Source organism: Saccostrea echinata, unplaced genomic scaffold (assembly GCF_033153115.1).
Source record: "Saccostrea echinata isolate AGI-Se365-2 ecotype Australia unplaced genomic scaffold, CSIRO_AGI_Sech_v1 ptg000054l, whole genome shotgun sequence".
Classification (NCBI taxonomy): domain Eukaryota; kingdom Metazoa; phylum Mollusca; class Bivalvia; order Ostreida; family Ostreidae; genus Saccostrea; species Saccostrea echinata.
The window spans coordinates 68,570,089-68,583,555 of record NW_026889803.1 but is presented as its reverse complement, the minus strand read 5'-3'; the positions used below and the strand labels follow the sequence as shown (position 1 = coordinate 68,583,555).

Genomic DNA, 13,467 nt, shown 5'->3' with positions numbered 1-13,467 from the left:
CAATTACAAGTACATGTGTATATTAAAGTATTAGTAGGTTGGAAGAATTGGTTTCGCTCTTGAGCAACAGAACCAGAACATATCCTTTTTAAAATAAATCAGTACAAAAAATTAAACTGACGAAAGAATTGATTGCTTGCATCAAAAAAAAAAAATATATTAACGCTCCATGCGAGGATCGAACCAAAAAATCTTTCGACTCCATTGCACTGGACGTGTAATGCATCCTACTGAGCTATCACGTCTACTCATACAAACTGGCTTTTAAAACTACAATGAAGCACCGCATTTACACATTGGAATTTTTTTGGAAAAAGTTCATTTTTTATGGTCTCTGGGTATTCTCTCCATTTTTTACAAATGATTGTTTATTTCTTTGATTTAAAATTCATACAAATAACGTTTGAAAATCATGGAGAGATGACCCAGAGATAGCAAATTTTTAGAAAATCGTGTTTAAAAATGTGACATTTTGTGCCAAATGAATCATTTAGCCTATTTTCAACTTATTTTTTAGCAAATCAAAATACAATTTCGGGAAAATATTTCCCTTTCCTATTTTACAGGAACCCAAATGATCAAAAGAATGTTAAAATTTCGTGTGATAGATCAATGAAATTTTCACTTTTCAAGTGTGCCCAGATTCCTGCCAATTGCCAGTCAAAAGCGCCCTCGTTCTTTGTTATGTAGACACTTAGAAGGGTAAAACAGAAATATATGGAGTCCTTGAAAAAATGTGCATTTTTACAAGGACCCCATTTATTTCCGTATTACCCCTCTAAGTGTCTACATAACTAATAATACACTAAAAAAACATATTAAAACATAAAAATCTTACATTTATATAAACACTATACACAAAAAAAATGAAAATCTTACATGCATATATACACTATACACAAAATATATATACACTGTACACAAAATAAATATTTTAATTATTATGTAGTTTTTTGTTCTTTTTTTTCATTGTGGGACACCAGATGCTGGAGAATAATTCCTGTAGCTACAGACACATTCAGTGAACCAATTAATCCTGCATCACAGCCAGGAATGTACACAACTTGATCACACTTCTCCATTAGAGTACTACTTATACCCCTCTCCTCATTACCTACAATACAGAAAAGAAAGGAAGATTCTCTATAAGGCCATTTTCTAGCCTATGATAAAATCACTTAAAAATGAAATTTTATGTAACTTTAATCAGTCTATTTTATGACTCTGATGTTTGTTTTTCAACATGGATCACCTAAGTCATGTGATTTAGAAATAACAAATGGTGGTCATGTAATTGAGGGTAGGTCTATAAACATCAGGTTTCTATGCATGCTTCTAAATTTAAATGATCAAAAATTGTTTATTTATGTCTGACATATAACAAATTAAAGTAATGTATACAAAGATTGTTTCATTTAAGGATTAAGATAATTTTTTTTATGACGTGAATTTTGATGCATTCACATTTTGCATACTCAGTATTTAGAATGTAAATCTTTATAAAATGTACACCGCTTGATGTTGAAAAATGTTTAATTATCATTTAATTTAAAAGTATTATTTCATATAAGTTTTATTTGAAATTGTTTAATATTTCTATAGATGTGCTATCTATTTTACGCATGAAATGCTCATATTCATGATTCCATTTTATTTCGCATGTATAACAATAAATTTAATTAAAAATGCTATCTAAAATAAAATACACGAATGTATATATAAAAGTCAAGTCTCTGCCCCCCTTTTAACGGCACTCCATAAAAACGGGGAAGATTTTCAACAGCTCCTTTCACTATGCATATCAAAAGTTTTAGTAAATCCATGGACTAACATCCCTTGTACAAAATGGGCCGCGTCAAAAACTAAGGCATTTAACGCGGCTAGTGACTGTTCCTTTGTAAGTCTTCGATGTTAAAGGTAAAAGTCATGGGTCTTTTGGATATTACTTTAAAAAGGAGGTCGCATCAATAATGAAACCATGCATAAATCAAAATTATGACACTTCACCTACAGCGAATAATCTGTTTATTTGGGTGAAAAATTCTAAAATGGGGTAAAGCAACATTCAATTATCAATCACATGTAATCTTAGGGAACTCCTGCCCCCCTTGGCATTCCATTTTTCAAGACAAACTACTGTTTTTGTAGCTAATAATGCTACCATAGATGTATGTTGCTTCCTGAAATCCAAATACATTGAGTCCTCTCAACACCCAGGTAATACAAAATATTTGGATCTAATGTCACTCATACAGAAAAATATGAGGGTCCTTCTGAAAGGTTGAAGCGAGGATTCCCATTATGAAATCATCCCATCAGTAATTCACTATTTATAAAAGTTACATGTGTGCATATAGAAAAATAAGTTAATAACATAAATAGCAAATTTATCTTCCCACTACAACAAATATATCTTTTACCACTTCTAGTATTAACAGATATGCAGTACTACTAAGGAATAAATACAAAAATGTAGCATAAATAAACTAAACTATAATGATAATAAAAAATAATAATTATAATAAAAACTAATATTCACACCTGGGTATGTTAAACAGTTTTTCTTTATTTCTAGCAGACAGTTCAATGAAATTAATCTTCAAGTGTAATTTCATAACTTCCGGTCTTTCAAGTACTTTGATTTTAGATTTTTTGGTAAAAAGTTGACATTTTTTTGAGTAAAATTGCATGACTTATACTTTTTTGTTTTTTCAACAGAAACATGTGCTCTAACTGAAAGTTTAGAACATGAAATAATCTACATAAGCTGAAAGCCTTCATTTTTATTTATCAGATTTTCCTTCAAAAATCGTAAAAATGGAGTGAAAAGTTTTTATTTACATGTCATAACCACCTTAAACCAAGTTCATTATCTGGTAGTCACTTTTTATGTTTTTAAGAAGTTTACATGTAAATTTTGGTGCTGGTTTAAGGCGGTTATGACATGTGTAGGAGCTGCCTAACACACCCACCCTCTTGAGTTTTCCCATTACCCAAATGTTAATACGGACTGATAGTACATTACTTTGTGACCCTATATCATAACAAATACTATAGCACCATTAACCAATCAACATTTATCATTAAATTGGATCATTAGCCTGCTGATTCATGCAGTTTTTAAAGGAAAAAATACTACTTGAAAATTTGAAGTCGTTGTAGGCCGCAATACGGCCTTATAGAGAATGGTCCTTTCTTCATCAAAGTACTACTTATACCCCTCTCCTCATTACCTACATTACAGACAAGAAACTTTTCCATTAGAGTACTACTTAAACCCCTCTCTTCATTACCTACATTACAGACAAGAAACTTCACACAAAGCTTGTTATATCTTATTAATACAGTGCAGCCTGGTTCATCCAGATGCCAATAATCCATAACCTTCAATTTGTCAGGAACAACCTAGATTTATATGTATAAACTAAGGATGTTTTAGTAATCCAGATGCTTCATTAATCCAGACATTATATGCTTGGCAACACAAGTGTCCGCATTAACAAGGTGCGACTGTATGTATTTGGTAAATTTTCTTCAATAAATACATTGGACAAGAAATAGATATTTCTCATACAGACTGACCAATTTTAGCAAAAGTTATCACCAAAAGAAACTGTTGTGAAAATGCAATAAATTGGACGTCACTATCCACAAACAGTGTAGATATGATATGCTGTAATTGAGTCTACAAAACCATAACCAGTGTGGATAATGATGTAATTGGGTGTATATATCTATAACCAGTGTGGATATAATGCTGCAATTGAGTCAACATACCAATAACCAGTGTGGGTATAATGCTGTAATTGGGTGTATATATCCATAACCAGTGTGGGTATAATGCTGTAATTGGGTGTATATACTCATAACCAGTGTGGATGTAATGCTGTAATTGGGTGTACATGTCCATAACCAGTGTGGGTTAATGCTGTAATTGGGTGTATATATCCATAACCAGTGTGGGTTAATGCTGTAATTGGGTATATATATCCATAACCAGTGTGGGTATAATGTAACTGGGTGTATATATCTATAACCAATGTGGGTTAATGCTGTAATTGGGTGTATATATCCATAACCAGTGTGGGTTAATGCTGTAATTGGGTGTATATATCCATAACCAGTGTGGGTTAATGCTGTAATTGGGTATATATATCCATAACCAGTGTGGATATAATGCTGTTACTGGGTGTATATATCTATAACCAATGTGGGTATAATGCTGTAATTGGGTGTATATATCCATAACCAGTGTGGGTATAATGCTGTAATTGGGTGTATATATCCATAACCAGTGTGGGTATAATGCTGTAATTGGGTGTATATATCTATAACCAATGTGGATATAATGCTGTAATTGGGTGTATATATCCATAACCAGTGTGGGTATAATGCTGTAATTGGGTGTATAATATAACCATAACTAACAGTGTGGGCATATGCTGTAATTGAATGTAAATATCCAGAATCAGTGCAAGAATTATTTTTCAGCTGTATTCACAACCAATGTGTCGCCCACGTGGCGCAGTGGTTAGAGCATCTGCTCTAGAGTCGCAGAGTAAGGAGTTGATCCTTACATTGTGGGTTCGAATCCCATTGTGGGACATGGAGACCGGTCCTTCAGATGAGACCATATACACTGAGATCCCATGTCCCAGTAGGTGCTGGCATGAAAAAGATCCCTCACTGCTCAATGGCCCTGAGTGCTGAGTATAGGACAAAATTTGCAGCTCTCCACCGGCAAGTGGTGGTGTCTCCATATGAGTGAAAAATTCTCGAGATGGACGTTAAACAACAAACAAAACACAACCAATGTGGTCATGTTGCAATTGTAAATAATATTGTAATTGAATATCCACAACCTGGTGGATAACACTGTAGTATATGTACTTGGATTATATTTTAGTTGATGTATTCACCATCAGTGATGTTAATGCTGTTTTTGGGTGAAACATATACATACCAGTATATGTTTCATGTTTGTACTCACCGACAATAAGGAGGATTGGCTTGTCAACCACTAGTTGTGGTAATGGTGTGACTGGGACATCACGTGTAGCTACAACAGATGTACCTATCACTTCCCCTCCTGCCTGCTTCCACTCCTGTAAGACAAAACCATGTGACTGGAATATCAAGTGTAGCTATACAACAGAGTTACCTATCACTTCACCTCCCGCAAGCTTCCACTCCTGTAAGACAATACAGTGTGAATGGAATATCAAGTGTAGCTATACAACAGATTTACCTATCACTTCACCTCCCGCAAGCTTCCACTCCTGTAAGACAATACAGTGTGACTGGAATATCAAGTGTAGCTATACAACAGAGTTACCTATTACTTCACCACCCGCAAGCTTCCACTCCTGTAAGACAATACAGTGTGACTGGAATATCAAGTGTAGCTATACAACAGATTTACCTATCACTTCACCACCCGCAAGCTTCCACTCCTGTAAGACAAAATGTGACTGGAATATCAAGTGTAGCTATACAACAGAGGTACCTATCACTTCACCACCCGCAAGCTTCGGATCCAATCCTGTACAATAAAACCAGGGGTGACTGAAATATCAAGTGTAAGTACAGCAGAGGTACCTTTCACTTCATCGCCTACCACTCCTGTACATAAATAGGACTCCTATAGGACTCCAAAGTGTGATGAGACTCCAAACCCCAATGGTCACTCCTAAATTTGATGGTCTGCTCCAAACCCCTAGTGGTTTGACATGCCAAAGTTCGATAGTGCAGAAAACCAAACAACATTTATGATGTCATAGTACTACTGCCCCAAATTGCGATGCTGCCCCATGCCAAGGTCTGATGGTTTCAAATAAATACAAAGGAATATTAAATATTTGATCACCAAAGTGAAATACTAGAATACCCCAAAATATAATTGTACTACTAGCCTTCCAGTTAGTGTGAGGCCAACCCCATTCTCTTGGATGGATACAAGACTAACCCTTATCACTTGAATAGAGACTAACCCTAATCAGTCAGAAAGTGTGCAAGGACCTGCCCGAATTTCTTTAGTGGGTGCGACTAACCCTATTCAGTTGAATAATGTGCGAGGACTTATCAAAAATCTCTCGGGAGGGTGCAAAGCTATCCCAAAATCAGTTGTGTAAGGACTAACCCTTGTCTGTCAAATGGTGACATGCAAGGACTAAACCTTATCAGCTGAGTGCGTGCAAGGACAAATATTTACATCCACTGAATATTTTCTCCTTTATTTCTAAAGAAAACCATTACCATTTATCAGTTCATGAACAACACTAGGCATATTACCTGTACAGATTCTTGATCAGTGGCATCAAAGAAACGTACTATGATATACATATCAATAATACAATAATTAATCTTTTTAATCCTACTTTAAATGATTATTTACACATATATAAATATAAACAATAAAATGTCTTTCAGAGGTTTCTTTGGTTGTTAGTGAATTAACGTCGCAGCTATTGCAGAAAAAATTTACATAACCCGCTTACGCAGGTTATGTATTTTTCTGCAATAGCTGCGACGTTAATTCCCGTACTAACGACCAAAGAAAGCATTTTATTGTTTAAAATGGCATCAAGGATTGATATTGGATTAGCATTGTTTCTCCCTATCATTGGACTTTGGCATGTCAGACCATCAGATAGGAGAGATGAGCCATCAGAGTTTGCTGTGACCATCAGACTTTGGACAGTAACTAGTTACTAACCTGTAATATGTTTTTGAAGTGAAAAATTACTAACCTCTAGTGTGTCTGTGAAGTAATTGATTACTAACCTGTAGTGTATCTGAACAGTAACTGGTTACTTACCGGCAATGTATACCGGTACTTACTAATTACTTACTTGTATTGTGTTTGTATAGTAATTAGTTACCCACCTGTATAGTGTCTAAAACAGTAATTTGTTATAACATGTACTGTAGTGTGTCTGTACAGTACCTGTTTTATCTGTACAGTAACTGGTTACTAACTTGTAATGCATCTGTGCAATAACTAGTATAAACTTAGATGTAATGTGTCTGTACAGTAGCTACCAGGTAGTTACTTACCTTTAGTGTGTCTGTACAGTGATAAGTTACTTGCTTGTTGTGTGACTGTACAGTTATGATTACTTATATGTAGTATGTCTGTACAGTTACTGATTACTTATCTGTACTGTCTGTACAGTAACTGATTACTTACCTGTAGTGTGACTGTACTTTTACTGATTACTTATCTGTAGTGTGTCTGTACAGTGATTAGTTACTAGCTTGTAGTGTGACTGTACAGTTACTGATTACTTACATCTAGTGTGTCTGTACAGTTGTTACTTGTCTGTACAGTAACTGTTTACTAACCTGTAACAAGTCTATCATGTCCTGCATCTCTTTAAACCTGGCCAGATTTATCAACTCCAGTGCTCCAGAACTGGCCTTGCTCACTACCGGGCTCAAGCTACAACTGTGAAGAACATTTAACACTGAATACCTGACACATGTGTAATTCATTTTATAAAGAATTATCAAGAATTTGAAAATACCAGGGTACAATAAAATAAACATTGACTTCACTCTTTACTAGAAGTATAAAAAGGCAGGAATCAATGGGGTAAGGAGTCACCCTGTATATTGTACTTATAATGACACTTACCTCTCTTTCTGTGGGGCAAGGACTTTATCAATACCCAGGAAATATGTTGTTCTAAGAATGGCTCCAAAGTTCATGGGGTCCTAGAAATTATAGGGTATCATACATACCATACATGTATTTGTTACACATTTCATCATAAGACTTTACATAAAATTATTATGATTACATGTATCTCTAGGCAGGTCACAGAAAAAATTCTGGTACATTAAGGAAGGTTTAAGAACAAAGATTATTGTAGCAAAGTATGGGCTTAGTATGCATCTCTGCTCATAAATTAAAAATAAATACTATACCTGTACATTGTATGGCATCAACCACAGAGGGTATCTCCATTTAGACTCTTTTAATTCAGTCCTATGAAAATTATAAAAGAACAAGATGTGTTTTTGAAACACTGATGTCCCAGTACGGCAGCTCTTGGCCAAGGTTATAGTCTTTCAAAAGAAGGTCAAACTCCGAGGTCAAGGTCATGAGGTCAAAACTGTTGGTACCCAAAGAAAAGTCTTACCACAAGGCATAAACATATGAAATATGAATGCCCTAGCACCAACCGTTCAGAAGTTATGGCCAAGGTTGAAGCCTTTCAAAAGTAAGATAAACTCCAAGGTCATGAGTCTAAAATGTCTAAATTGATGTAGTGTAATAATTTCCTAATTTAGAATTATTTTGTGTAGAAATCAATTGATCTGAATTGGTGTTGTGTAGCAATTGCCTGATTTGAAATGTGTAGTCCAATAACTGTCTGATTTGGAATAGTTCTGTGTTATGATTACCCAAGTTGAAATGATTCACTGTAACAATTATCTGATTAAGAATGATTTAATATATGATAAACACCTATTTGGAATGATGTAGTGTAAAAACTACCTGATTGGCATGCTGTAGTGAAATATATACCTGATTTGGAATTACCGCATAGTGAAATAAATTCCCTATTTGAAATGATATAGTGAAATAATTTCTTGACTTGACATGTAAAATAATTACCTGATTATGAATGATGTATTGTAATATTATAATTAGCTGATGTGGTATGATTTTGTGTAATAACCTGGTTTGGAATGGTGTAGTGTAATAATTACCCAATTTGGTAATGATTTAGAGATTGTGTCATAATATTATAACCTAAGACCAAGTAATAATTGCATGACTTGAGATTGTGTAATAATTACCTCATTTGAGATTGTGTAATAATTACCTGGCTTGAGAATATTTTTGTGTAATAATTACCTGGCTTGAGATTATCTTTGTGTAATAATTACCCAAGATTGTGTAATAATTACCTGACTTGAATTTGTGTAATAATTACCTGACTTGAATTTGTGTAATAATTACCTGACTTGAGATGATCCAGCCCAGGGAACAGGTAGCTGTGACACATCCAGACACATTCCCTGGTTTGGCCTTGACCCACTCAGCTTTTCCAGAACACCTTTATCCACAAAGGTCATAGGGACAGAGAGTTTGTTAGCCATCTGTAAGACTTTCTCTCCTTCTGCTCTGAAGGTTGTATTTTGTTTGAGATAAAGTTTGTACAGTTTTCTCTTGTTTGCCCTCAGAGCCAGAGAGATAGGATGAACTCCAAAAAGAATCTCTCCTCTGACAGCAACACCAAGCTCCTGGTCATCAAAAGACCTGTTTGAGGATTATGATAATAAACTTAATGGTGAATACAGGACCTTATTACACTGTTATGTTATGCAATTTCAACCTTATACATACTTCCCTACAAAAGTTAGAAGGTGGAAACTGAAAATTTCTTATTTTTTTCTAAGTGTAAGAGGGATAACTCTGTCAAAAATCATAGGACCATGACCAAATCCTAACTTGACCTGTACCGTATTTTCTGGTAAAATACCTGCATATGCAATTTCAACCTTATAGGTATAATCCCTACAAAAGATAGAGAGCGGAAACTGAAAATTTCTTATTTTTTTGTAAGTTTAAGATGGATAACTCTGTCAAAAATCATCAGACCATGACTAAATTCTAAGTTGATCTGCATATTCCCAATACGTATCCATATGTCTAATTGGATTTGAATGTGTGGAACCTTTGCAGAGATAATGAATGGAAAGTGAATGATGGAACAGGGTAACACTATACGCCCCAGCCATTTTATGGCAGGGGCATAAAAAACTTGAACAGTTTTTTTTAACTAAGGTAACTGCAAAATGATAGAAAAAGATGTTAAGGTCATAAGAAGGTCAAGGTAGGAAAACAAGGACACAGTTGAATTGCTCTCACCAACATGTATCTTTATATGAAGTTTGATTTAAAAATCTTAAAATGAGAAGATAAAGGTCAAAGAAAGGTCAACCAATCATGACACACCTGAATTGCTCTTGCCAATATGTATCTTTGTATAACGTTTAATTAAAATAGCTCAATTAGTACGGTCAAAGGGTCAAGAAGCTCACATAGTAAGGTCAAGGTCAAAGGGAGGATAAAGGTAAAAAAAAAATCAAACAAAATGGAAAAGTTTTCACCTCAATATGATAAAAATATCTTGAACAGTTTCACCAAAACTGAGCTTGACACAAATTGAGGAAAAGTGAGATCAAGTTCATAGGGAAGGTCAAGGTCAGAAAATTTTTACTCAAATATTTAACATTCCTCAATAAGTATCACTGTAAAAGTTTTGATAAAAATGAAAGTTTCTTTGAAATTGGGATAAATGCAAAATGAGCAATAGTTATGCCAAGGTCATAGGGAAGGACAAGGTCAGAAATTTTAATTTGACACAGCTGAACAGTTCTTAGCAATATGCATCTGTTCTGATAAAATTATCTCAAATAGTTTCTTTGAAACAGCTGAATGCAAATTGAAGAAAAATGAGGTCAAGGTCAGATGAAAAGTCAAGGAAAAAATTGGATACAGTTGAATAGCTCTCACCATTATATATATCAGTGTACTATATGTTTTGTAAAATTAATATCTTGAACAGTTTCAATAAAACTGAGCTAAACGGACTGACATGCACAATTGTCACACATGAAAAACACTAAAAGCCCCAGCCATATTCATGTCAGGGCATAAAAATGACAGGTTTTCAGTACTCAATTCTTATACTTTAGCTGTGTGAAAAGACATGCTATTTCCCAGCTACAGATACTTTTTGCACATAATGTCTAAACTCAGTTGTCATCTTCACCATGTCAAATGTCATAATACTTGATGCTTTTGTAACAGGAAAGGAGCTGGACCGGGAATCAGAACCTGGGACCCCCGTATCACTAGTCAGGTGCTCTATCAACTAAACTACCCAGGCCAATATCCACAGCCCAAACAATTACACTCCTCGATCCCTCCTTAAATGTACTCGCCCTCAAAGACACAACCTAAGTTCTTTTTGCCCCTGGTAGGACTTTCATCTGCAAGTCCAGGGATGTCAACAGCACCAAATTATGTAACAGGAATGGTGAAAATGTATGGCTGGACCAGGAATTGAACCAGAGACCCCTGCATCACTAGTCAGGTGCTCTACCTACTGAATTAACCAGCTAGGCCAATTAACCACGGCCCATACCATTACACTTTCAAGACCTACCATAAAGATTCCTAATTTGAACACACCGTTGATGAGTTCACTTAGTAGAGAAAATGGCGTGTGAAATGTGAATTTTCTATATTCTTAGATTTGATGGAAAAATTGTGTACATATTTTATAGTAGCATATATATTTGTAGCAAAGTGCTCTACTCAAAATACTTTTAAAAAAATTATAGCTTCATATTAATATATGTGTACTACCAGTTTCGGAGATATTTTCAAGAAATTAAAAACATTGATAAGTACATCAAATACTAACTTGAATATTTTGTTATTTTAATTATATAGCCAGTATTTTATTGTAAATATGTGTTTGTAAATATTTAAGTGTAATATTAATTAATATAATTCATTTCAGGTTTAAACTAGTTATTATAAATAAAATTATTATGATAGAATGATTTGTGTTTTTGTTATTTATAAGTTTTATAAGAATTACATTTATTTAGAAAATATGCTGTTTATATCTACAGATGACCTGGGACTGTATGACCTTAGTATTTAAATTTTATGGTTCATTGCACCACAGGTAGTTCGATTAGCTTACCTGGTTTGGTGGGTTTTCACTTTCCCGGTGGCACAAGTTCGTGCTACATGTATAATTGCCAGGGCAGGGTCAGTTTCACATTTAGTTTACCTATGTATTAAAATCTACTTGGATCAAAGGTAATTATTCTTTTATTTTAATTTAATGTAGGTTTAATTTTCTAAAAGTATTTATTTACGTAATATCGTCGTTTTCATTATTTAGGAGTTTGAGAGCTAGAGTAATTGTATTGTGTGCACACTGAGTTAATTGATTAATTGCACTCAGATAAATTTAGTATGTTTTAATTAATTCTTATTTATTAAAGATTTCAAGAGTAATATATATGAGAAAGTCAATTTTCGTGTTTCTGAACAAATTTTAACCATATCGGAAAATTAAAATAGACCCTATGTTTTATATGCAGGATATTGCCCTTATAATGCCTGAATAATATTAGAAGTACATACAGTATATGGTAAACCTTTACACCTCATGTGAGGTAAGATTGTGGGTATTTGTTTGTTTTGTCTTTATGTATGTCATGTCTGTGTTCTGCATGTTTCATGTTGTGGACATGCTATTCTTTTATGTGTGTTTTATTTGGATTTTCATTTCGTTTCATTTCATTTGTTTGGAAATCATATATCATTGATTAATTTATTCCATCAGAGATTATCTGTAATTATTATTTATTTCTCATTTAAGAAGTTAACTGACTTTAATAGATAATTGTAAACAGCAGCAAGTAAATTATAAAGTAATTCTTGACTAAAGTTTGCGGTATAAATTTCATTTTATTTTGTTACTAATTTGACCATTTTATCCACAGGGTTATTCATGTACCATTTAATGAATAAAATATCCTAAACTCCAAAAGGACTCATTCCTCTATACCGGATACCCGGTTACATTTGGCGCCCAACGTGGGGCCCAGGTGTTCTCTGGCGGGTGAAAGTGATCGCTCCCAGAACATCGCCCCACAGGCGATGGCACTCCAAAAGAGATGAGGACATCTCATTCTCTGGAGGGGGACAATGTGGTAGTGCCAGATACACGGCTTCCTACTAGATTGGGCTAGTGGGTTAACCCTTTAGCTCAATCGGTAGAGCACTGGACTGGCAAGCCAGATGCCCCGGGTTCAATCCCCAGCAGAGGCACATAAATGTCTCTGTTACAAAATCATGAATCTAATTGATAGCACATCATTATAACATTCATGAGCTTATTCAAATAGTACCAAGATAACTTCTTACGAAATTTTACAAGGCAAAATATTACCTCTTGGTTAATTTTGCAACAGGTAGCATTGACCAAAAAGATACATCAGAGGATTCGAAATATTGAATTTGAGACTTACACGTTGAATAACATTAGGACCACAGATTTCAACACCATGACCCCAACGAACTGGTGTTCATGACATAAAGTGAACTGCACAAGATAGTTTTCCTTAGTTTCCACTAAAACTTGATAATCACACCAATGACCTACTTTTGTGACCTCTTTCCCCGTCCTGGCAGTCTATAGTTGTACTCAGGCATGTACTCTCCCTTCCCTGGTGCATGTCCTTTCCCATTCACAGCAATGGATTTGACAAAGCTTCTCCTTTCAGACAACATGCACCCGTACAAAAATCTTCTACAAATCAATCTGTGGCTAGCATGTGACATTTTTATCCTTCTCAATAACACAGGCATCAGAAGGGGGCAAAGTTCTGTTCAAATAACGTATTATAAACCAACATTATGAA

The 13,467-nt window shown here is 34.6% G+C and overlaps 1 protein-coding gene across 3 annotated transcripts; it reads right to left on the bottom strand.

Annotated features, from left to right (window-relative positions):
* Positions 1-694: 694 nt before the first annotated feature.
* On the bottom strand, positions 695-13,466 carry LOC133205474 (rRNA methyltransferase 1, mitochondrial-like). Of its 3 annotated transcripts, none has more exons than XM_061341299.1 (8): positions 13,209-13,466; positions 8,972-9,271; positions 7,930-7,990; positions 7,637-7,716; positions 7,345-7,447; positions 5,249-5,279; positions 4,991-5,074; positions 695-1,114 (listed from the first exon to the last, which is right to left on the bottom strand). In XM_061341299.1, exons 1-8 carry the CDS (start codon positions 13,412-13,414, stop codon positions 942-944), a joined length of 1,038 nt encoding a protein of 345 aa, XP_061197283.1. In that variant the 5' UTR covers positions 13,415-13,466; the 3' UTR covers positions 695-941. The 3 variants fall into 3 exon arrangements, with proteins under 3 accessions (XP_061197283.1, XP_061197284.1, XP_061197282.1); XM_061341300.1 differs by lacking the exon at positions 5,249-5,279 and adding an exon at positions 5,162-5,192; XM_061341298.1 differs by lacking the exon at positions 5,249-5,279 and having other exon boundaries at positions 698-1,114; positions 4,991-5,105.
* Position 13,467: the final 1 nt, after the last annotated feature.

Excerpts from the sequence above, each read along its gene's own strand:
- LOC133205474 (XM_061341299.1), bottom strand. The coding sequence starts at position 13,414 with ATGCCTGTGTTATTGAGAAGGATAAAAATGTCACATGCTAGCCACAGA. Across the intron at positions 5,280-7,344 it reads ACATGATAGACTTGTTACAG|GAGTGGAAGCTTGCGGGAGG; the intron begins GTTAGTAAACAG and ends ATTGTCTTACAG. Across the intron at positions 5,075-5,248 it reads TGCGGGAGGTGAAGTGATAG|GTACATCTGTTGTAGCTACA; the intron begins GTAAATCTGTTG and ends GGGAAGTGATAG.